The following is a 26,593-nucleotide window of genomic DNA, read 5'->3' on the forward strand; positions in this document are numbered from 1 at the left end:
GTCGATCAGACGAGCAGCTGATAAAAAGGTTAAAAAGTGAAATCAGGGAATGGCAAGATGGTTTGGAGAAATATGAAAACGTCATAGCGGAGCTCAGGGCACAGTGGGATACAAGAACAGATAAGCATCGCCGATATTTGAATCAATTGGAAGGCGACCACGAGAAAACTGTTGCTAAAATAAAGAGAGAGATGGCTGCACTTGAGATCAAAGCAGCTAATCAGGCCAAGGATTTCCAAATTGAGAGCAGATACTGGTACGACTCAATAGCCCAGATGAAGTTGGAAGTACGGCGACTGAAGCATCAGCATATACAGGATACTCAAGTATTCAAGATATGTAGCGATCAGATAAAACGCCTACTCGTAGAGAAGAAGCAAACCAGAGATAGGATCAAGGCCATTGCCCATGCCATCACCAGACGATGTCTACGATGTGAGAACATGTCCAGCGTTACCGTCCTCTCGGCAGTGATGGGTTATGTCAAGCAGACTATGCATGAGCTGGAGCAACTTGAGAGGGATATCACGCCTAGGACCGCGGCGAGGCCGAACGATGCCCCGCGGACACCAATTTTCAAAACCATAATGCACTCATAAGTCAAGCCTGTATCTTAGCATCTTCTGCCTGTTTTTCCATCAGGGTGATTTTTAGTCTATTTTGAGTCTAGGTTTATTTTCAAAGTTTGCTCTTTCTTTTGCAAAATGTAGTTTGTAATAGAACATTTCAACAATAAAGAGGTTGCTTCTTTTACGCTCATTTGTGTTTTTCGAACTACGTAATGATCTGATTCACGTAGGCATCGTGATACGTAGGCAATCCTCATCGGATCCGGTCGCATTTCTTTTACTGCAAAATAATAAAAATAATAATAAAAAAAAAGGAGAAAAAAAAGGGAAAACTAATAAGAAGAAAATGCCGGAATGAAGCATGCTCTCATAGCAAACATGTAGTAATCCACTTAACTGTATAGGTGCATCATGCCCAACGTGAGATTGACTATATGTTATTTGCTGCAAATTAACAGTGCGTTTGTCGTTGAGTATTTCCAGGGTTTTTTGGAAAGACGGTTGGTTTGGTGAAAGTCTGGCCTTGCACTCATACTTCACGAGGTCAAAGAGAAGTGTTCAACTACCTTTTGTTAAGACCAGAAGCAGTACTCACGCTTACTTCACCAGGTCAAAAGGAAGTGTGGAAATGTCTTCAGAAATTCCATTGCAAACAATCCCTGTTTCCGAGGAGAGCTCGATCTCAGCCGTCCTCACACCTGAATCCGCAACTGCGGAGGAAAATAGAATCCTACGGCTCCGCATGTTGGAAATGCTGGACGACTGGAATAATGGGAAAGAGCCGCCAAGTGTCGTCCCCGGATTCCCTGAATTATTCTCCAGGTCAAGTGGGACTTCTAATGTCCCCATAAATTATCCTGCTACCCCATTCGGGTACCCAGCCACCTCAGCCTTCTCTGCTGGATCGCCTTCTGAGCCTCATCCCCGAATGTCATCCACTGATGCAAGCATGAACATCTTTACTGCATCGCCTTGCCCGATTACGGCACAGCCTACCACGTACAAGCCAAGCTTTGACTCATCCTCTTTTACATTCCAAGCACCATCGTTCTCAATGGAACCAACTAGGTTCGCTACCAGCACTAATCCTCTACCGCCTCAGTGTGAGCTTGCACCCGGGCAAGATCAGAACCCCAGAATTGCAGAACAAAATGAGATTGCCAAGAGAATGAGAAGCCTTGAACAAAGTTTGAAGAATATGCAAGGATTGAGCGGACAGAAGAGCGTCTCTTACGCCGACCTATGCATGTTCCCTCACGTGCACCTGCCAGCGGGTTTCAAGACCCCGAAGTTCGAGAAATACGATGGGCACGGTGACCCCATTGCACATCTTAAGAAATACTGCAACCAATTGCGGGGAGCCGGCGGGAAAAGAAGAACTGCTAATGGCATATTTTGGGGAAAGTCTAGTAGGGATAGCCTCAGAATGGTATATGGACCAGGAAATGTCTCGATGGCATATATGGGATGATCTCGCCAGAGATTTTGTGAAACAATTCCAGTATAACATCGACATTGCGCCAGACCGAAATTCGCTGTCGAATTTGAAGAAGAAACCTTCAGAAAGCTTCAGGGAATATGCTATTAAGTGGCGTGAACAGGCGTCAAGAGTGAAGCCTCCCATGGATGAAGTGGAAATGGTCACTACTTTTCTCCAGGCTCAAGAGTCTGACTATTTCCAAAACATGATGTCAGCCATGGGTAAGCCATTCGCGGAAGCGATCAAGATTGGAGAGATGGTAGAAAGTGGTCTGAAAACAGGTAGGATTCTGAGTCAAGCAGCCATAAGGGCAACCTCCCAGGCCGTCCAAAGCGGGTCCGGAGGAATGACCAGAGGGAAGAAGAAAGAAGAAACGACTATGGCAGCCTCGGAAGCAAGGGAGTATCGTCATCCCAAGACCCGTTTTCCGGAAAGAACCCCACGACACTACTACCCCCACTCCAATTTGGCATATGCTCATCAACCTTATATGGTCATGAATGCCCAACCTTATGCCCATCCACCACAACAAGCCAACCGAGGCCCAGCTCCACCTCCCAGAAATCAGCCTCCTTACCGCAACCACTATAACCCACAACCCTCACAGAATAACTTCCGCCCTCAAGAGCCACCTCGACGGCGGACTTTCACGCCCATCGGTGAACCATACTCAACTTTGTTCCCAAAGCTGGTCCAGTTGGGTTTCTTGCAACCAATCCCTCAAACAAGGCAAAACCCGACGTCACCTTCTTACAAAGCTGGAGTCAGATGCGCCTATCATTCAGGGGCCGAGGGACATGATACAAATGACTGCTGGTCGTTGAAAAGAGTGGTCGAAAATTTGATAGAGCAAGGGAAAATAGTGCTAAGGGACGAGGAGATCCCGAATGTAACTAACAATCCATTACCTGCTCACAATAATGGGCCGCTGATCGGAATGATTTGTGAAGACAAAGAGTTCGACCCTGCTCTGAAAGCCATAATTGCCATTGTCGACACGAGAAAGAGGCCCGAAACGGACCAAAAACCAGAAAAAGGGGAAGAGGCCAAAGCTATAAAGAAAGTGCCTGAAAAGAAGGTGGAGAAGAAAGGGGTACCGGTAAAGGATGGAGTTCTTTACATACCACGAAGTCGAGCTGAGAAGACGCAAAACTTCGGAATCAAAAAGACAAAACCTATTTACGTGCCAAAAGGGGCCTATGTGGTCCGGGGGATGATTCAACCACCTCGGCTGAATGAGCCAGTGGTTATCGGACGCGTGCCACAAAAGCCAATGACCGACCCATCCACAGTGCCGTGGAATTATCAAAAGACTTTGGTAATGTACAAAGGTAAAGAGGTCATGGGAGAACTTCCAGAAAATACTGTCATTAGAAGGTATTCAAACACCCAAGAACTAAACGACGCCACACAAAGGCGCTTCCCGCCAAAGAAGCCCGTGAGTGTTGAAGAAGCGGAAGTGTTCTTCCAACAAATGAAAATGCCGGATTACGAAGTGATAGATCAACTGCGCAAGTACCCCGAGCAAGTGTCCATGCTGTCATTGTTAATGAGGTCGACCGAGCATCAAAAGATCTTACTGAAGACCCTGAATGAAGCATATGTGCCAGTTGAAACCTCGGTAGAACAATTAGAGTGGATGACAGAAAGATTCTTCGCCGTCAACCAAATCTCTTTCAGCAAGAACGATCTACCCCCGGAAGAAGCGGCACACAACAAGGCTTTGCATCTAACAGTTAAATGTGAAGACTATTATGTCAAGCGGGTAATGTTAGATGGGGGCTCAGGCGTTGACATTTGCCCGCTCTCCACGCTACAAAGAATGGAAATTGGGACCGGAAGAATCCGACCCAACAATGTCTGCGTAAGGGCTTTCGACGGCATCAAGAGAGATACCATGGGAGAAATAGACCTATTGTTGGTCATAGGACCAGTCGAATTTCAAGTAACCTTCCAGGTGCTCGACATGGATACATCCTACAATTTTCTCCTTGGCAGACCTTGGATCCATGCGGCAGGAGCCGTGCCTTCCACTCTTCACCAGATGGTGAAGTTCGAGTACGAAGACCGAGAAATCGTGGTCCATGGGGAAGATGAGCATGCTATTTACCGGGACCCATCCATTCCATATCTGGAACCGAGAGAAGGGAGCGAACACACGGTCTATCAAGCTTTTGAGATTGTACTGGCAGAGCAGCACGAAGAGGGAATACCCTGCCCCTAGCCTTTCTTGTCTAACGCCTCGGTTATGGTGGCCAAAGAGATGATCCGGCACGGATTTAGGCCAGGGAAGGGGCTTGGACGAACCCTTCAGGGAATAACAGAACCCATTACCTTGCCAGTCATCAAGAAACCTTTTGGACTAGGTTTCAAACCTACTTCAGCAGACGAAGAGTGGGCAAAGAAAAGAAAAAATGAGGGTTGGAAGTTACCTCGACCACTGCCAGATTTATATGCAACTTTCATCAGGCCAAGGTACGCCGAAGAAGAAGATGATGAGGTCTTCACAGCTGAGGAAATCGAGGAGATATGTGGAGCGATGAGAGAGATGCTCTACGAGCTCCACATGGTTCAACCAGGTGAAGGCACAAGCACTGCTGAGATGATGTACGTGGGGCCGAACGCCGAACTTCAAAACTGGGAGGCCACGCCATTCCCGACTAGACGGAAGTCCGGGTAGACCTGTCCTGCCGCCTTTCCTGTGTCACAAGTTATCTCCAAGACATAAATTGAACGTTTTCTTCCTTTCCATTGTTTGTTTTGTACTCCTAAGTTGTAAACATTGTTGTCTTCCAACTTTCCAAAGAAAATAAAAAAAAATCATCATTGCTTTCCCATTCTTTCTTTTGTTCTGATTTTTGTTATTTTTCCTTTTATCTTTCTTTTCAGTTATAATAATGCGGCTTTAAATATGACATGCTTGCGGACTTCACGCCCAGATCACAATGAGCTATTTAACTGCGAATTAATGAACCCAGAACCAGAATATGATGCGGAAGAAGCTTTTAGGGAAATAAACCGAGAGTTGGAATATTTTGAGAATAAACCTAAGCCAAATCTGAATGACACCGAACCGGTTAATTTAGGAACTCCTGAAGAAATCCGGGAGACCAAAATAAGCATTCACACGGACAAGAAAACGCGAGAGGCGATAATTCAACTTCTTTTTGAATTTAAAGACGTGTTTGCTTGGTCATATGATGACATGCCGGGACTAGGTGTTGATCTAGTGGTTCATAAATTGCCGATTCATCCTGATTGTCCTCCAGTTCAACAAAAGCAACGAAAGTTCAAAACTGAGGTCAGCGACAAGATTAAAGAGGAGATCACTAAACAACTGAAAACGGGAGTGATTCGGGTAGTCCAATATACAACATGGTTGGCGAATGTGGTTCCGGTACCGAAAAAGGACGGGAAGACTCGGGTATGTGTAGATTACCGAGATTTGAATAGAGCAAGTCCCAAAGATAATTTCCCACTTCCCAACATCCACATCCTCGTTGATAACTGCGCCAAACACGAGATACAGTCTTTCGTGGATTGTTACGCCGGGTATCATCAGGTACTGATGGATGAAGAAGATGCTGAGAAAACTGCTTTCACCACGCCTTGGGGCACCTACTATTATCGGGTCATGCCATTTGGGTTGAAGAATGCTGGGGCTACTTACATGAGGGCCATGACTGCCATTTTTCATGACATGATGCATCAGGAAATAGAGGTGTACGTGGATGACGTGATAGTCAAGTCCAGGACGCAGGATAATCACATCCAAGACTTGAGGAAATTCTTCGAGAGGCTAAGGAAGTATGACTTGAAGCTAAACCCAGCCAAATGTGCTTTCGGAGTTCCGTCGGGCAAACTTTTGGGCTTCATCGTAAGCAGGAGAGGTATCGAGCTAGATCCAACTAAGATAAAATCCATCAGAGATCTGCCTCCCCCAAGAACAAAGAAAGACGTGATGAGTCTTTTGGGCAGGTTGAACTACATCAGTCGGTTTATTGCCCAGCTGACAAGCACGTGTGAGCCCATATTCAAGCTGTTAAGGAAAGATGCGGCGATTAAATGGACAACTGAGTGTCAAGAAGCCTTTGATAAAGTCAAAGAATACCTTTCGAATCCCCCAGTCTTGGTCCCTCCAGAACCAGGGAGGCCACTTTTCTTGTATCTAACAGTCCTGGAGAACTCTTTCGGTTGCGTCCTCGGGCAACACGACATAACCGGAAAGAAGGAGCAAGAAATCTACTACTTGAGCAAGAAATTCACCGGCTACGAGGCCAAATACACTCTGCTGGAAAGGACATGCTGCGCTCTCACATGGGTTGCTCAAAAGCTGAGACATTATCTCCAAGCCCACACTACGTTCCTCATAAGCAGGTTGGATCCTTTGAAGTATATATTTCAGAAACCAATGCCTACTGGGAGACTGGCTAAATGGCAAATCTTGCTTACGGAATTCGACATAGTCTATGTCACTCGCACGGCAATGAAAGCCCAGGCGTTAGCAGATCATTTGGCCGAAAATCCGGTCGATGAGGAATACCAGCCATTGGATACCTACTTTCCAGATGAAGAAGTAAACACCGTAGAAGTGGTCTCGGAGGAAGCTCATGTTTGGAAGATGTTCTTTGATGGAGCCGTGAACGCCAAGGGTGTAGGGATTGGGGCAATTTTGATCTCGCCTTCTGGTCAGCATTATCCCGCCACAGCTAGACTTCGTTTCTTTTGCACAAATAATACAGCTGAGTATGAAGCCTGCATCATGGGCATGCATATGGCAATCGATCAGGATGTCGAAGACTTACTGATTATGGGAGATTCTGACCTGATTATCCGGCAAGCTCAAGGCGAATGGGAAACTCGGGATGTCAAACTTATCCCTTACCGACAGCATGTGGAGGACCTCAGCAAGCGCTTTACATCAATAGAGTTCAGGTATATCCCGAGGTGTCACAATGAACTGGCAGATGCACTTGCTACTTTGGCTTCAATGCTACCCTACCCGGGCAACGCCCACGTCGATCCTTTGGAAATCCAAATCAAGGAAAGACACGGTTACTGCAATGTAATCGAGGCGGGATCAAATACGCAGCCTTGGTACCATGACATCAAGAGGTTCCTGAAGACACAAGAATACCCCGAGCACGCTACTGGAGATCAAAAGAGGACCATTAGGCGACATGCAAGTGGTTTCTTTCTGAGCGGTGAATTGTTATATAAGAGGACCCCGGACCTCAATCTCCTAAGATGTGTCGATATCGAGGAAGCGAGAAAGATCATGCACGAAGTACACGCAGGTGTGTGCGGACCTCACATGAACGGGTATGTCTTAGCGAAGAAAATCCTTCGAGCAGGTTATTACTGGATGACCATGGAAAAGGATTGCTTTAGCTTCGTTCGGAAGTGTCATCAGTGTCAGGTGCACGGTGATTTGATTCATGCACCTCCCACGGAGCTGCATCCCATGTCTGCACCTTGGCCATTTGTCGCCTGGGGCATGGACGTCATTGGACCAATCGAACCAAAGGCTTCGAATGGACACAGGTTTATACTGGTTGCCATCGATTACTTCACAAAATGGGTAGAAGTTGTCACTCTCAAGTCGGTCACTAAAAAAGCTGTAGTGGACTTTGTACACTCAAATCTTATCTGTCGTTTCGGTATTCCTGCTACTATCATTACAGATAACGCAGCAAATTTGAACAGTCACTTGATGGGAGATATATGCGAGCAATTCAAGATAACGCATAGGAATTCTACTCCTTATCGGCCGAAAGCCAATGGTGCTGTGGAAGCGGCGAACAAAAACATCAAGAAGATTTTGAGAAAAACAATCCAAGGTTCCCGACAGTGGCATGAGCAGTTACCATTTGCGTTGTTGGGATATCGTACTACAGTACGCACGTCAGTAGGAGCGACTCCTTATCTTTTGGTTTATGGGACCGAGGCTGTAATACCGGCAGAGGTAGAAATTCCTTCGCTTCAAACCATTGTCGAAGCAGAAATCGAAGACAGCGAGTGGGTCAAGACTCGGTTAGAGCAATTGACTTTGATTGATGAAAAGCGAATGGCCGCAGTTTGTCACGGACAGTTATACCAACGAAGGATGGCCCGTGCTTACAACAAGAAAGTCCGACCCAGGAATTTCGAAATAGGTCAGCTGGTACTGAGGCGTATTCTGCCGCATCATGAGGAAGCAAAAGGGAAGTTTGCTCCAAATTGGAAAGGCCCATACATCATAAGGAAGATATTGCCGAGAGGAGCATTGTATTTAGGTGATATCGAAGGAAATGACCCCGACACAGCAGTAAATGCGGATGCAGTCAAGAGATACTACGTCTGAATTATACTTCATTAGTCTTGACGCATTTGAAATGATGAAGGTTTTATTCCCCACTACTCCCCAAACACTACCCAATTCTCTCTACAAACCTTTGAGCCGCTTACAAAAAAAAAAAGAAAACAAAACAAAACATTGATAGAGGCCTGAACTACGTTTGACTTGATTCCGAAAGGATACGTAGGCAGCCTCTCCCTGAGGTTCAGTCACACCAACAATGAAATCCCATCCGCCCTGAAATTGAAACTGGGGAACGTTGAACAGTTGGGAAGTTAGTATCATCCACCTCTCTTTACCAAGCACAAGCCTTCAAATCAATTACCAAAGATGGCGGGGAACCAATAAGCGTCACAAATGGAGACCGGCACACTCTGAATTGAGAGAGATAAAATGAGAGAGTCTCGTCGGTGAAAACCTTCGGGCACCACGAGGCGACGGGAGTAGAGAAACCAAAATGAGAGAGCTTGTTTAGTAAAAACTCACAAAGAGTGCTATCAAGCGATGACAGGAAGAGAAATGAGAGAGGTCAGCCGGCGAAAACCCGCAAAGGGCGTTGTTGGCCGAAAAGAATGACTCCACCCCAAGGAGGTCTCGGCAAAGCTCCACCGGTTTGGAATCACAGATCCGTTCTGGTTCAGGGAAACGCAAGTCTATGGAAGGTCAGGCGTCCAGTCCAAAGAGCATGTCATGTCCTTAAAGCTAGCATTATCTTCCTCAGATAAGTCTTTCTCGTCCCGAAGTGGGCACTCCTTTTCTGAAATTCGTTTTATCTTTTCTTTGTTTTTCTTCGAATCTCTTTTATGTTTAAGCCCAAGTTCTAGATGTACCGGAAAGGACAGGTGGCAGGTTTGGTTGCACGAAATTCCGTTTCATGAAGGAAAACGCCTCATTTCGTTGGTACGATTGCCCAAGCCTGATGAATCATAATGTTTGATGGTGTTTAAAGTAAAGAGGAAAGAGAGAAATCTCCCCCAGCAAGTCCGCCTTCAGACGAATCCCCGCAGAGTCTCCCTCTGTACAAATCCCCACAGAGTCTCTCCTTGTACAATCTCCCACAGAGTCTCCCAAAAAAAAAATGGAATCTCCCCAGCACATCCCCAGCGAGTCCCTTTGTAAAAATTCCCCAAAGATCTTACCCCAACAAATCCTAGGAAGCCCGCTTTGAAACAAATACCCAGCATGCCCCATTGTACAAAATCCGCACAAAGAATCCACTTTGTAAATATTCCCCCTCAGAGCTTCCTTTTGTACAAATCCCCACCGTATACCTCCAATAAAACCCCCGTTGAGAACCTCCAAGCAAAACGGGACAAAAAAAAAAAAGAGAAAAGAAAAAGAGCCTTGTGAGGCGAATCATCATGGAATCTGGAAATACAAGCCTGAGCAGTCTAAAAGGTTCCGACATATGAATCAAATCAATGGCGGGACTTTGCAACAGAAATGAAGACGCAACAAAGCAACCGGGAACGATCAAGGTCACCAAACCGACCGTCATTTCCGAACTAACAAATGTTCTTTGTCTGAAAAGTTGAAACAGGTTTAATCCAAGACAACCGTGCAAGAAGCAGGTGTCGCCCAAAGAAGAAGGTACATGGGTACAAGAAACATTTCGGCAATAAGGAATTCACTCGAAAGGTAAGTTTCCACGAAACTCCCTTTTATCTTCTACTAAAACAAGAAAATTCAAAAAAAGAAAAGAGGTCAGTTGTTGTTCTCGAATTTTGCCCCCAGCCATCAGCATTAGGGTTTTAAACCCAGAACTGAATTTTTCTTTTAGTCAGTATTAGGGTTTTAAACCCTAAACTGAACTTTTTCATTCAGCCAGCATTAGGGTTTTAAACCCTAAACTGAGCTCTCCATGCAATCAGCATTAGAGTTTTAAACCCTAAACTGAATTTTCTTTTAGTCAGCATTAGGGTTTTAAACCCTAAACTGAACTTTTTTCATTCAGCCAGCATTAGGGTTTTAAACCCTAAACTGAGCTTTTCCATGCAATCAGCATTAGGGTTTTAAACCCTAAACTGAATTTTTCCCTTTAGTCAGCATTAGGGTTTTAAACCCTAAACTGAACTCTTTCCTTTCAGCCAGCATTAGGGTTTTAAACCCTAAACTGAGCTTTTCCATGCAATCAGCATTAGGGTTTTAAACCCTAAACTGAATTTTTCCCTTTAGTCATCATTAGGGTTTTAAACCCTAAACTGAATTTTTCCCTTTAGTCAGCATTAGGGTTTTAAACCCTAAACTGAACTCTTTCCTTTCAGCCAGCATTAGGGTTTTAAACCCTAAACCGAGCTTTTCCATGCAATCAGCATTAGGGTTTTAAACCCTAAACTGAATTTTTCCCTTTAGTCAGCATTAGGGTTTTAAACCCTAAACTGAACTCTTTCCTTTCAGTCAGCATTAGGGTTTTAAACCCTAAACTGAGCTTTTCCATGCAGTCAGCATTAGGGTTTTAAACCCTAAACTGAGTTTTTCCATTTAGTCAGCATTAGGGTTTTAAACCCTAAACTGAACTTTTTCCATTCAGCCAGCATTAGGGTTTTAAACCCTAAACTGAGCTTTTCCATACAATCAGCATTAGGGTTTTAAACCCTAAACTGAGTTTTTCCATTTAGTCAGCATTAGGGTTTTAAACCCTAAACTGAACTTTTTCCATTCAGCCAGCATTAGGGTTTTAAACCCTAAACTGAGCTTTTCCATGCAATCAGCATTAGGGTTTTAAACCCTAAACTCAATTTTTCCCTTTAGTCAGCATTAGGGTTTTAAACCCTAAACTGAACTCTTTCCTTTCAACCAGCATTAGGGTTTTAAACCCTAAACCGAGCTTTTCCATGCAATCAGCATTAGGGTTTTAAACCCTAAACTGAGTTTTTCCATTTAGTCAGCATTAGGGTTTTAAACCCTAAACTGAACTTTTTCCATTTAGGCAGCATTAGGGTTTTAAACCCTAAACTGAGCTTTTCCATGCAATCAGCATTTAGGGTTTTAAAACCCTAAACTGAACTTTTTCCTTTAGTCAGCATTAGGGTTTAACCCTAAACTGAACTTTTTCCTTTCAGCCAGCATTAGGGTTTTAAACCCTAAACTGAGCTTTTCCATGCAGTTAGCATTAGGGTTTTAAACCCTAAACTGAATTTTTCTTTAGTCAGCATTAGGGTTTTAAACCCTAAACTGAACTCCTTTCATTCAGCCAGCATTAGGGTTTTAAACCCTAAACTGAGTTTTTTCCTTCAGCCAGCATTAGGGTTTTAAACCCTATACTGAACTGTTTCCTGTAATCAGCGTTAGGGTTTTAAACCCTAAACTGAAATTTTCCTTTAGTCAGCATTAGGGTTTTAAACCCTAAGCTGAACTTTTCCCCAGTTGGCCAGTATTAGAGTTTCAACTCTAAAACTGAACTTCTCCCCAGCTAGTCGGTATTAGGGCTCCAACCCTGAACTGAGCATTTTTATCTTCCTTCATCAATTTTATGAACTTCCTAGCGAATAATTCACGAAATTTTTCTAGTAAAACTGGGGCAGAAAATTTCGTTCGTTTGTTTGTTTTCTCCCGCAGGTCTAACCTCGAGCCACACGATTCGAAATGACCCACGAGATGAGTCTCAACTCAGAATCAAAGAAGAAGAAAAGACAAAAAGAAGATGTCCCGAGAATATCAGAGTAAATGGAAGGCGGATCTACTCCAACATTTGACTAAGGTCCTGAACTCTGCCAGTCGCGTTTCACTCAGTATCCCAAAGATTGAACAAGTCGCCGCAACTCGCAAGCATCAAGATTCGGATCAAAGTCTCAAAGCACAATCAGCTAAGACCCAAGATCAAGTCGCAAAAGAATCATAGATAGGAATCTTGTAACTCGCAGTTGACATGCATATAAGTAGTTAGTTCAGTTCCAATTTTCCTTTGGTTGTAATAAGGCGGTCAGTGACGCAGCAGTGACAACAGCAACAGCAGTAACAGCAAGCATTGCAATCCCATGGTAGTCCCAGCTACCAAAGCTTCCCGAACTACATTGACCTGATTCCTGTTTAGCCCAGGATATGTAGGAAATCTTTGAAGCAAGATTCGGTCAGATCTTTCAAAAACATGCTTCACACGGAGTAGTCCATAGGCAAAAATCGCTCATACACGCTCACTTTATCTTTGCACGAAAACTCTTCGTGTTTCCGAACAAAGAGGGGCAGCTGTGAGCACGTGATTTTTGTTTCGCGCGACAATCGCTCCAAAAGAAATAAAAAATAATAACAATTGGTCCTGCTGTACAATTTTTGGATTTTTACATGGCACTTTGTTAATTATTTATGATTTTTGCCCATTTTATTTTATTAAAACAAAATACAAAAAAAATGTATGTGTCATGCATAATTTGAACCGTAATCCGGTTGTTAAATAGAAAATCATAAATAGGCATCTTTGTCCGTGATTTTGTTTTTGTTTGATTTTACCTGTTTTAAAATATTTTAATGTGTGTGCAAATAATTGTATTAAGTGTTTATTTAATTTTAATTTGATTTACTTAGGTTTTGTTTTTAAAATAAAGAAGAAAATAAAATAATAATAAAAAAAAATCTTTTTCGGACTTGGGCCAATTTTAAACAAATTGGCCCAAACAAACTCAGCCCAAAAACCAGGCTTGCCCGGTCCGTGACCTGCCTACCCCTAGCCATCCAAACAACACCGTTTAATCCAGTATGATCTGGGCCGTTGATCTCAGATTGATCAATGGCCAAGATCTCACACCCCATAACCCACTAATGAACCCGACCCGTTCCACCCGAACCAACCTCGACCCCTACTAAGCCAAACGACACCGTTCCACTTAAGCCCTCAGATCCAGACCATAGATCTAGATTGATCTAACGGTTGAGATCAAGCCATCCACCCCGTATTAAAACCCTTCCCCCTTCACCCCGCGCCCTAATCCAAACCCCCCTGCCTTAGGTCGTCTTCACCAGACCCCAACCCTCCAAACCCTAGCCGCCCCTGCATATATTTGCCATGAAAGCCGGCGGCATGGACGCTGGTGACCCTACCCTTAACACCATAGATGCTCCTCACCGTCCTGAACCCAAATCCACCAACCACACACCTCGAATCCCATCCCACCTTCTCGAATCTTCATTTGAAGATTCGAGTCAAAACTCGATCTACCCCGATCTGCCCTAAATTCATACCAGGCAGTCCCCGGACCCCCCTCGTGACCAAACCATGCTTGGTTTGGTCCGAATCTGACCAGGGAAGCATGAATCCCAGATCTAATCTTTGAAACCTTAGGGTTCCTTGTCACTGGTCCGTATCTCGTTTAAACCAAAAGATTAAGGTCTAATGGACCTTAATCGAAGTGTTTCTCATCTGAGAAACACTTCGATTCAGACTAATCGAAACACTTCGATTAAAGTCCGTTCAGCCTTAAGAAAGGTCTGTCCGAATCCAAGTTAAGGCTTTTGATTTTTCGAGATTTAAGGTGAGTTTTGCTTTTCTTTTCTTATTTCTGTTAGTCCATGTTCGTTTAAAAGGTCTGTTCATGTTTTGTTTTAATCTGTGTTTTGAGTTTTATCAACTGTGTCCTGTCCACCTTGCCTGAACCTTTGTTGTTTGATTGAGTTTCTTCTTCTACTTGTTCTGATAATGTGTATGTATGTATTTGTTGTGCAATTAGTTGAATTTCAAATTTGAACTGATTAACTGATTCCTCGGGTACAATTCTGCTTAGTCAATACAATTCGAATCATGTGTCCTATACTGTTAAATGTCTGATTTTGGTTTCGATTGTATGTGTTATAACTAATATAGTCGAGTCGACATGTGTCGTCAATTAGTTTCAGATGTTTGAACAATAAACAAATCGATCTGCTTCTGTTGAGCATTGTCTGAATCAGTTAGGAAGTGAATTTAGCTACTTATAGTTGTTAATCTGAATCAGAAATATAAAAAGATTGGTTTTGTTTAGTTGCAGTCAGAATTGGAGGGCATGTGCACTTGTGCACAACATGTGCACTTGTGCACAACATGGGCATAAAGGCCTTTATTACATTTAAAATAGTTTGACAGCATATGTTGTCAGATTATACCATGCTGCCCACATCCTGCTTTAGTTTAGAAATATTAAACCTCACTTAAAAGGAAAGTCTGCCAGGGAATATCATGGGAGTTTGTTCTTATTTAAATAGTAAGTGGAATCTGAAAATAGGAGAGCACATGGGAGGATGTTCTGATTTGTGTAAAACAGGCTGTTAAAGGGGTGATGGGAGGCTTATAAGAGGGGGATACAGACATAAGAGGAAAAAGAGAGAGTGGAACTGGACATTTTTGAGAACTAAGTTTTGAAAGACAGAAAACTGGAAAAGAATTCTCTTTGATAACACAGACAGGCAGAATTAGAAATTACATTTTTTGATTTGCTGTTTTGATTTCACTAAATCTTGACCTGTTTGTGCAACACTGATTTCTCTCAAATCCCAACTGAGTCTGCTTGGTTGTTGTTGTTTTACTCGGGAACTTGGTCTAGTTGGGGTCTTGATCCCACTCCAATTGTTTCGTGAGTTGTTGCTGCTGCTATTCTGTTTCCTGTTGCTGCTGCTATTCTGTGTCCTGCTGCTACTGCTAATTCTGTTTCTTGCTGCTGCTGATTTCCCTATCTTCTTCCTCTTCTCCTTTGCATTTTCAGTATTTCCAGGTACACATCTCGAGTCTCACATTGGTGTAGCTGATTGTAACATTGAAAAGCATGAATAGAAAGATTTGAAGGAGTTACAATCACCTGTTATTTACTGACTGCCTCTTCATAAATGTTGTTAAGTTGTGTAAATTTTAGTTTATAGCTAATAGAGAATACATTGGTAAGTTTGTACTTAAGTAAAGTTTATGTTAATCTGAAACTGCGGTATTTGATTCGTTTAGTTAGCATACAGGATGTAAATACGATCCATGGAATGTGACACTATTTATACAATTGTTAAACTTAAACTCATTCTTTTAGCATGTTTGAATAGGTAGGGGCAAATGGCTGTTAAATCTAGCCAAATATAATACAGTTTTGAATCATCCAGTTTCGATTTCTTTAGGCAATTTATAGGACTAGTTTTGAACATCATCAGTAACATCTTTTAATAAGGAACTCTATTAATCCTGTTTAAGCAATTTGATTTAGATTCGACTTAAGGATGTTGTCGGATTAAGTATTGCATTTCATCAATCTCATATGTAATTTCTTTGTTCAACCAAAGCATTTTCGTAAGGTATGACGTCTTTTCACTTTATAAGTAATTAATCAGAAATTGATAGGAGTCCGGTTTAGGCCAAAGCATATACTTCAATTAGCATACATTTTTCTTTCTTCTATTTCTGGAAACAAAATAATAGAAATGTAGTCACTTTAGGATATCCTCTTCTAAAATAATGAGACGAGCCTCGCTAAATAAAAAATGCAAATTGCGGGGCCCTCAACAACTAATCATAATATTTAGAATTCAGGCTAGGCCGTTTAGTGAATCTCATGGCCTTCTCAAAAAATAATAACGCGTTAGACTCTTTAGGCGCGGCTTAATTAAATCATATTCTTAAATTCGGGTGCACATTGATGTGACCCAAATCCAAATCTCAACGAAGTCAAAATGTGTTGACGATCACGGGCGCATTGATTGTGACGTGGTTCGAGATGCATTTTCACGACGTTGCAATTCTATAAAAATAAGTGATAATGATAAAAGCGGTTTAAACTTAATAAAAGCACGTAAGTCATAACATGTATTTAAATCAGATATTTAGCCATTATAACAATTTAAGCGACCGTGCTAGAACCACGGGATTCGAGGGTGCCTAACACCTTCCCTCGGGTCAACAGAATTCCTTACTTAGAATTTCTGGTTCGCAGACTTCATTTGGAAAAGTCGAAAATTTCCTCGATTTGGGATTCAAGATAAACCGGTGACTTGGGACACCAAAAGCCAAACCTTTCCCAAGTGGCGACTCTGAATTAAATAAATAATCCCATTTCGAATATTGTCACTTAAATTGGAAAAACTCCCTCGCGCATTTATCCTTCGGGGCGGGCGCGCAAAAAGGAGGTGTGACAATATTGTTGTCTTTATTTTAGACAGTATTGCTATTTCGCTTTTCAAGCTTGTATTTCCTTTTTAGAGCTCATGACTCAGTATTTACCAGTTATAGGGGAGATGTTTTGTAGCCACACTGTTATTTATGTTAATCGGCCGTAGACTTGTATTCTTTTTGTTAAATTCAGTAATTATATTTTGTTATCATTATGTTTGGCTTGTCTAGCTAGTGGATTAGGCGTCATCACGACTGGTTAGTGATTTTGAGGTGGTGACAAGATAATGCAATTGTAAGACCTTTTCACATTTTAATTAAATACTACATTTATAATTTTTTTTGCAATAAAACAATTACTAGAACAAACTAGAGAAAGAACTATTAAAGTAGACCCAACACTAAATATGATTAATAATTAGTATTAGTTTTTACGAATTTTAAATTTTATAACATAATACATCTTTTAAATATTATTTATATTAATATAAAATTAATTATTTTCACTAATATAGAATATACGCGTATCATAAGACTAGTCATCAGTTAAATAATAAGGACTTGTTCAAAACAGGAGATGTGACAATATAAAGTACTGTAAGGGGTCGTTTGGTATGAGGTATAAGAAGGTATAAGGGTGGTATAAAAATTTAAAACCACCTTAATACTTTATTTGGTTAGCAAACCAGGTATAAGTTACCCCAGTGTTAATTTTAACACCGAGATAACTTATACCTTATAGATAGTATGGTAATTAGCACCAGTATAACTTATACATTCTTCTTATAAATTATACAATTGTCATGCTTAATACAACATACCAAACAATGAATAAACAATAATTCCAGCATAACTAATCCTTATATAACTTATCCCAACATAACTTATACCGGCATAAGCCTTATTCCAACCAAACGACCCCTAAGAGTTTTATTAGGACTCGCAAATTAGTTGTTACTAGGAGTGGCAAACGAGCGAGTCGAATATGCTTCGGGTCGAAAATGGGTAATAAAAATGAATAAATTATTCGAACCGACCCATATTTAATACAGATAAAAAAGGGTTTACCGGTGGATAATATGGGTAACAATATTATCCATGACTTCTTGCATATGATCACTTTTGGAAGAATTCTTAGTCTCTCTAACTTGAGGAACCCCCAATTTGAGGCTTTACAAATTTAAAAGTTAGAGTCATTAGTTATCCATTGGTCACCTATTGATTATCCATTTTTGAAAGGATAATATGATTTTTATCCATATTTAATTCATTTTTAAAAAGTTCATTATCCAACCTATTTTTAGTGGATAATATGAATAGTTAATTATTTTTCTTTTAATCATTTTGCGAACCCTAGTTGTTACTAGCGGAATGAACAGGAGTACGTTAAGAAATTATACCCCTAAGCTATATTCAAATTTAAAAATGATCATTCACTGCAGATAAAATACGGATCCATCTTTTTTTTTTTTTTTTTCCGGGGTACAACGATATCCTTAACGGCTAAAAGCAGACGACGTAGCCTCCCGCCAATAAAGAGAAACACTAACGTCGGGAAAAAGACAGAAAACTCCTCAACTGACCTAGGTAATTGAAATTCTTCGAATTTCCTCCTTTGACAAGTCGGTGTGGTTAACCGCTGGCTTTCTATTCCTATTTTCTGGCCCCCCAAATTCAAATCAGTATCTCTACTCCTAAGTGTAACTGTGTCCAAAATGCCTCCACAAACCAGAAGAAGTTCGTTTCCGAAAGTGGTGATCGAAAGAGACACCGAGTCCGAGGAAAGCTCGTCGGAGGATGAGGCTGTTGAAGAAGAAGAAGAAGAAGAAGAAGCTAATGTGGTTGTACCTGAAGAGACAATAGAAGAAGAGGCGTCGGAGTCGAAAAAGAAAGGGAAAACACCCATCACTATTACTCTCAAGAAAGTTTGCAAAGTATATACCCCACCCCCTTTTCTTCTTTTTCAGATTTATGCTCTTTCGGGGTGCGGAATAGTGGGATTTTCATCTTTTTTTTTTTCCAGGTTTGCAAGAAAACAGGTCATGAAGCAGGGTTTAGGGGTGCCACTTACATTGATTGCCCAATGAAACCATGTTTTCTCTGCAAAATGCCTGGTAATTTCTGAAGCTTTTAGTTAAGACTCTGTGTACAAGTATTTAGGTAGCTTGTATTTTTCTCTTTGTAACTTTTTCTAGTTAGTTCTGGTAAAATATTATCACTGTTTCTGCTCGTCTTATGTTAATATATTTTTTCTAATTTATTCCTTTGCATATCTCCTGAATATAATAGTTGTCTGTTTGATGATTCTTTTTATACTTTACACGAACATCTTAAATTTTGTTTTGTTTATTTTTTTTTTTTTTGGTGGGGGTTGAAGGGCACACCACAATGACTTGCCCTCACCGAGTAGCTACAGAATATGGAATAGTCCCAGCGCCACGCAAGAACACGACTACTTCTTTGGAATTTGTTTTCCAACGCCAGCTTCAACCACGGCTTCCTCCCGTAAGCTTTCTCTTACTGTGCAAAAGATTTCCATAGTTATTGGAGATGCTATCCTGACATATAATTCCATCTTGGATGTTGTGTCTCAAAACTAATCTCCTGTAGTATATAATTAACGTTAGAGGTATTGTTGTTTGTCATTAGACATGAATGTTCATACTTTATTGGCATTATTCAGAGAATCATGGATAATAGTAGTTTGTGAGAAAGCTTTACAGTTTGACTAGAAGGTTTCTGTTTCTGTTTTGGGTTATATACTTATCTTACAGATACTAGATTGATATTCTAGTTGCCGGTGATGTACTTTTGTCTCATTTGGATCATGGTTCTATTCATTTATACTCCTTCTGTGCCGTTTTTTGTTGCATTCTTTCCTTTTTAGTCTGTTCCAAAAAAATATACACCTTTCTATATTTAGAAACTTTTAACTTTAGACTTCCTATTTTGCAATGTGTTCATGGTTATTATTTTTCATACACGAAATTTATTTTCTACCTTGGTCTATGGTTATACCTTGTAAGCTTAAAGAATCAAATTCTTGTTTACTAATGTGCAACATTTTCTCTTCAAGTAGTAGATGTCCAAAATCTGTATCTTCAGTAAAGCTGCTTCATATTTTGCTGATTTGGTTTCTTTAATAGATCAAGCCAGCTTATGTGATCCCAGATCAAGTCCACTGTGCAGTTATCAGGTACCACAGTAGGCGAGTCACTTGCTTGGAGTTTCATCCTACAAACAACAATATTCTTTTATCTGGTGATAAGGTGCGGGTTCTTTCTGCGATATAGCTGTAAAGTGTGACTGTGAATTGAGGTCACTGTTGCAAGGATCACATAAATTTCTGGAGGGTAATGCAATATTAATTTATTTTACAGAAAGGGCAACTTGGTATCTGGGATTTTGGTAAAGTACATGAAAAGACAATATATGGGAACATACACAATTGTATACTTAACAACATGAAGTGAGTATTTATCTCTCTTGTTGTTGCATCTTTTGATAGTCTTTAATGTTTGCAGCTACTTATAGATTTCACCTGCATTACTATGTCCTCAATCAATAAATGAGTTATTTTAACTCGTGTAGGTTCAACCCGACAAATGGTGGTTCAATTTATGCTGCTTCATCAGATGGGACAATAAGTTGCACTGACCTGGAGACTGGGATTTCCTTGTCACTAATGAACCTTAATCCAAATGGGTGGGAGGTGATTTTCCAAATAGAAGCTGTTGTGTGAATTGATTATCTGTTATTTCTGATATTGTGCTTGGACGAGCCTATGGCACATTTTTGAACTACCGTGTCCCCTTTTAGGGAGTGTAGATACTTTTCAGCTGCAAGGACACAAATCATTTCGGGAAATTTCAGCCTTGCTGATACACAGAAAACCTATCACATTTACAAATTTGATTCATTTTTACTCTCAAGTTCGGTCTTCCTCTTTGGTTTCCAGTTAGGCTTGTTGTTTTAATCAGCTTGAGTTTTCGCCTGTAGTTTAGCTGAATACTTTGAATCGATGAATACATGAGATTAAGTGTATTCCCTGACTGTGGGTCAAGGTAAACGACATCTTGATGCACCGATTGTGTTTCTAAAAATGCTATTGATGAGATTCTAGGTTCTCGCTAATTACATCACTGAAACTATTGCTTTCAGTTGGGGATAGCAAAGAAAAGGAGACTGAAATACATGACGCCAACAAGTAGGTTATCATGAAGTGGTTATATGGTTCTATTGGAGTTTAAGTTACAGATGATTTTTCTGTAGGGACCAAGCCGTTGGAGGATGCTTTATGGGTTGGATGTTAACTCAGATAAAAGTGTTGTCCTTGTTGCTGATAATTTTGGATATCTGTACATGTAAGTGTCTTTTGAACTTATTGGGGAGGTCAATGTTTATGCAAGTATTGAAGATTAGAATTTCTTTCCCTAAAAAGTTTTGTAGATATGAAATTCTCTTTTCGTATCTCTCAAAATGACTGGTTTGATGATACTTTGTCATGTGCATTAGGTTAATGTATGTCTCATATATCCGTAACAGAAAATTTTAACCTGATTTTCTGGGCAGCTGGAAATTATTAAGGATTGTTTACTTGTCCTTTGAAAAGATATTTTCATTAGGTTAGCTGTCACAGTAATTCAAGCAGACTTTTGTGCAGTCTGATTATCATTTGGGCTGTAGCCTTAAAAATTATGTTAATCCTTTTTCTTTTACTATATTTGAGGCGGAAAGGATTTTTTTTGGGGGGGTGGGGTGGGGGTGGGAGGGTAAGGGGGTTCTGGGGATGAATGGGAACTGGATAAAAGATAAGGTTTTCTTATGGGGTAAAGATGATAATGCCGCACTTCTTTTTTGCTGAATGTTGCTTTCTGAACTGAGTTATTTTCAGTTCATGTGACAACAACAACAACAACAACAAAAAATCCAATGAATTCCACAAGTGGGGTCTAGGGAGAGTGAGATGTACGCAGCCTTACCCCTACCCTGGAAGGCAGAGAGGCTATTTCCGAAAGACCCTCGGCTAAAGAAAAGATAAAAAGCAGTGGCAACAAGTATAAACAACAATAAGATAAAAAGAGGACCGAAACCAAGGTAGCAAATAAACGGTAGTAATAGCAATCTAAGAATAAATGGATAACAAACTAACACTAATGCTACGAACTGAGGAAGACAAAGGGAGATACTCGACTACCTATTAACCTTATACCCTAATCCTCGGCCTCCATACCATCCTATCAAGAGTCGTGTCCTTTCAGTTCATGTGAATATTATAGAATAATTAAGTAGTATTTAAAATGACCAACAACTACAGATAAATGGTTGCTATAAGACACGTCAAGTTTTAAGCTAAATTCGTATGTATAGACTTCTATTGAGTGTTGAATCCTTTACATGGAATATCTGCACAGTGTGGTTCATCTTTTAATTCCAAGCCCTTTGGCAAAAGTAATTTGTTATCTTTCAGTTGCATATTGTTTGCAATTGAACTTTGAAAACATTTACTGGAAGACTAAGTAAAATTTCAGCCTAGAGGATTGAAAGTAGAAATGTTTGAGGAGAGTTGGTAGCTTCGAAGAAAGATTCTAATTGATGGAACTTCTGTTCCATTTCCTACAACATTGCTTGTCAAAGCAAGAACAGACTTTGCTGTTGACTGTATTCCACTACCTACACCATCTTTTTATGTGTTTGATCCCATTATGGTTTTGTATTTGGTTGCATTTGTTTTTATTTGGTGCACATGTACAGGGCTGATATGCGGAGCAATAACATAATAAGCAAACCTACTTTGATTCACAAGAAAGGAACTAAAGTTGTTGGTCTAAACTGCAATCCTCTTCAACCAGATCTATTTCTGAGCTGTGGGAATGATCACTTTGTAAGTTCCATTTACTTGATCAGTCTATATGATCTGGCACTTGATTTTCATTTTTGAGTCGTGTAAATAGCATAAGAGCTTGTTGCAGAAAATACCTCTTTTCCTTCTTTATATGCGTTAAATCAGTGGTGATACTTTTTATCAAGTGAAATATTTTGTTGCCACAGGCTCGAATATGGGATATGCGCCACTTGGAAGCTGGGTCTTCTCTTTATAATCTTGAACATAAACGTGTTGTTAGTTCTGCATATTTTTCTCCACAAAGTGGCAGCAAAATACTTACTACTTCGCTGGATAATCGGATCCGTGTGTGGGATTCAATCTTTGGCAACCTTGATTATCCAAGCCGAGAAATTGTTCACAGTCACGATTTTAACCGATATCTTACAGCATTCCGAGCAGAATGGGATCCAAAGGTAAGCATGTGCAGAACTAATTTGATAATTGCAGAATTCACCATTTAATTCCTGATTGATTTCAAAGTAGAAAAAGTGGAGCAGGTCTATATCAATGAATATTACTTTGTGCAGGACTCATCAGAGTCTCTTGTTGTCATCGGGCGATACATTAGTGAAAATTATGATGGAGCTGCTTTGCATCCCATTGACTTTATCAACATCAGTACTGGGCAGTTGGTTGCCGAGGTCATGGACCCAAACATAACAACTATTAGTCCGGTGAACAAGCTACATCCACGTGAAGATATTCTGGCATCTGGTAGTTCAAGGTTTGAACAATGATCATATTTATGTGTCTTATGCGGTGATAACCGACAAGTAGTGAACGTACTGTTTTGGTTGTTTGTGGCATATGGATGCCACTTTGCTTACAACAACAACAACGACCCAGTGAAATCCCACTAGTGGGGTGTGGGGAGGGTAGTGTGTATGCAGACCTTACCCCTACCCCAAAGGGTAGAGAGGCTGTTTCAGAAAGACCCTCGGCTCAAGAGGACAAAAAGACAAAAGGAGACAATATCGGTATCACCACAAAAATCAAAAGAAAAATAGGAATATCATGTGATCCAGAAGAAAAATGCAAAGCAAAAGCGATAGCTAGTAAATAGGTCCGGCACTGAAAAGCGAAATAATAAGACGCGATATTGCCACTAGCTATCTTAGACAAAAACCCTACCAGACTAGTCTAACAACGGTACGAAGTAAGGCAAGACTCAACTACCTCCTAACCTACAACCTTAATACTCGACCTTCACATCTTACTATCAAGTGCCATGTCCTCGGATATCTGAAGCCTCACCATGTCCTGCCTGATCACCTCTCCCCAATACTTCTTAGGCCGCACTTTACCTCTTCTCATTCCCTCCACAATCAGCCGCTCACACCTCCTTACCGGAGCATCTGGGATTCTACTCTATACATGCCCGAGCCATCTGAGCTTCGCTTCCCGCATCTTGTCATCAATGGGAGCCACGCGCACCTTCTTCCGAATATCATCATTTCTAATCTTATCCATCCTAGTATGCCCGCACATCTACCTCAACATCCTTATTTTTGCCACTTTCATCTTCTGGATATGTGAGTTCTTAACAGGCCAACATTCAGCCCCGTACATCATGGCCGATCTAACCACCGCTTTATAGAGCTTACCTTTGAGTATCGGTGGCACTCTCTTGTCACACAGAACTCCAAATGCTAACCTCCACTTCATCCATCCTACCCGAATACGGTATGTGACATCCTCGTCGATCTCCCCCCGGATAACCGACCCAAGGTACTTGAAGCCGCCTCTACTTGGGATGACCTGTGAGTCAAGCCTCACATCCACGCCCACTTCCCCTGTCTCAGCGCTGAACTTACACTCCAGGTATTCTGTCTTCGTCCTGCTCAGCTTGAAACCCTTAGACTCAAGAGTCTGTCTCCAAACCTCCAGCCTCTCGTTAACACCGGCTCACGACTCATCAATCAGAACTATGTCGTCGGCGAATAACATGCACCATGGCACCTCCCCTTGAATATGGTGTGTTAATGCGTCCATCACCAGGGCGAATAAGAACGGGCTGAGCGCAGAGCCTTGGTGTAACCCCATAACAACCGGAAAATGCTCAGAGTCGCTTCCTACTGTCCTTACTCGAGTCTTAGCCCCATCGTACATGTCCTTAATCGCCGTAATGTAGGGAACCGACACACCTTTTGCGTCCAAGCATCTCTTCTCTAGGATGTCACTTTGCTTACATAGAATTATATTATGACTGTTCTCAATTAAACAACAATAAATTGACCCTTTCTCTGATTGAAATCTTCCTACTGTTTGAAGCATGTTAATGCAGAACATGATTCAAGGTTGATTTGTTGCCGATTATCTTTTCAGATTCTCACATCTTGTTATTATACTTTGCACCCAACATCGTAATTTAAGGTTTCTAACAATTACTTTTCCCATCAATCACATTGATCCTTCCAGAGTTGCATGCTCTATTGTCAATAGACATCCCATTGTCAGTTATTTGAAAAGGAGCCCCTTCAACAATCTAACTGCGGTTTTCATAGTTTACTTTGATTTGGATTAGATTTCACTAGCTATTTGTAAGGGAATATGAGGGATTGTGTGTTTGGCCTGCCTTGTGATATATACCTCTGTCGGTTTCTCATTCTAGTAAGCATTTAATATGTACTATTGATTATTTTTGTATTTCAGATCTCTTTTCATTTGGAGGCCTAAGAAGCTGTCTAACATTGCACAACCTAGAGAAGAAAAGAGAATTTTATTATGTGGGGAGGCCAGTAAGAAACATACCAAGAAGCATGATCATAACAGTGATGATGATTCTGACAATGATATATTTAGAGGCAAGAATAAGGGCCTCAAGCAGAAGAAACTTCCATTAAAATCGTCTTCATATAGTTCACGGAAAAGCCGTTAACTTTTGCAACCGAATGACAACTCTGCCAACGATTAAGTGCATTTCTGTCAAGAAAACCCCGCTTCATATTTGGGAGGAATGTGTCTTAACTGTGCTGTAGTGTTGGAGTACGACGCAGTATCTTGCTGTGCATGTCCCCTTTTGGTTTGTATAATTCCCGTCTATGCTCCTCGAAACAGCTAATGTTTTTGATTAGTTTAGAGTGTGTGGTTGGTGATTTAGTGTCTGTAAGTAGTACTGCAAATGTGATCCGTCGGAATTGGAAATGGCCTTTTTTGGGGTTCCTTTGCGTATATGTAGCTAGTGAATTTGTCCGCGCTTTGCGCGATCATATAAAAAATATAGAAACAATACATTTTTAAATGTAATCGACATAGAAGGAAATAAAAATTTCATGCGTATGTATACAAAAAATATCGGAAAGAATAAACAAGAAAAACCAATATAACTCCCATAATAGTCTAACAAAATAATAATCTTGAGGTTCCATTGCTCGAGGCTTTATTTGAAGGCACAAGCTAACTTTCATGAAGCATAAATAAAAAATTAAAAAAAGTTTCCGAGATGGCAATGTTAGATAATAGGAAGTTCTCCTAACGACAACCAAAACGACAATGATAACGGTCAACTCATAAATGTTCGGTTTATCTTTTGAAAATTATCACTATCACCCTAATACATCTTCTCAAATTGTACTATGGGTGAAGTCAACAAATTAAAATTAACTAAACATTAAAAAAATATATACTTTATATATATACAACTCAAAGAAAAAAAGTAAAAAAAATTTTACTGGGGAAAATAGGTATGGAATGAAATGCGATGCAAAGTTTAAAAAGAAAAAATGGTTGGATTCTTATTTGAAGACAATACATATCAAATTTATTTAAAATGGACTTGGTCCTCTACATGTTTGTACTCGTACTCTGACGATCTCATTCTCAGGTTTTTGGCGCAACTAAGAAGTTGTGAATTTCACTCATTGTTCTTGCTAATTCTCTCTAGCCTCTCTCTCTTTCTCTTTCTCTGTTCCTCTCCAGAATTCCTTTTCTCACTTTAAAAAAGTGGCAGAACAAAAATGGCAGCAAGCGAAAAGTTGAAGCCAATTCTCTCGGACTTCAGTTAAATCGCAGATAAATTTTATTTGGACTGAAAACATTACGATGATAGCTCTTCAATTTAAAGTGAAGACCTTATTAAATGTAAAAAGGCGTGGAGAGGTAACCCGAAATGATTGCTCTTTGCCGTCCTTATTTGCATAGATGGAGTTGTTACCATCAGACTCACCATGCTTGGATAAGAAGCGGTGTGGACCGATGATATTTAAACCCAAAATTCTTGAAGACCACCCTTTTTCTTCATTTAAGGGGTAAATAAAAGGGCAGAGCTATG

General features: G+C 40.7%; 1 protein-coding gene across 1 annotated transcript; it reads left to right on the forward strand.

Moving 5' to 3' along the window:
• Window positions 1–17,997: 17,997 nt before the first annotated feature.
• On the forward strand, window positions 17,998–25,556 carry LOC104244550 (protein DAMAGED DNA-BINDING 2). The gene is made up of 11 exons (XM_009799997.2): window positions 17,998–18,370; window positions 18,460–18,550; window positions 18,814–18,941; window positions 19,583–19,705; window positions 19,817–19,905; window positions 20,028–20,148; window positions 20,709–20,800; window positions 22,191–22,320; window positions 22,488–22,736; window positions 22,851–23,047; window positions 24,976–25,556. Exons 1-11 carry the CDS (start codon window positions 18,152–18,154, stop codon window positions 25,199–25,201), a joined length of 1,665 nt encoding a protein of 554 aa, XP_009798299.1. The 5' UTR covers window positions 17,998–18,151; the 3' UTR covers window positions 25,202–25,556.
• The last annotated feature ends 1,037 nt before the right edge of the window (window positions 25,557–26,593 follow it).

This window comes from Nicotiana sylvestris, chromosome 7 (assembly GCF_000393655.2).
Source record: "Nicotiana sylvestris chromosome 7, ASM39365v2, whole genome shotgun sequence".
Taxonomy (NCBI): domain Eukaryota; kingdom Viridiplantae; phylum Streptophyta; class Magnoliopsida; order Solanales; family Solanaceae; genus Nicotiana; species Nicotiana sylvestris.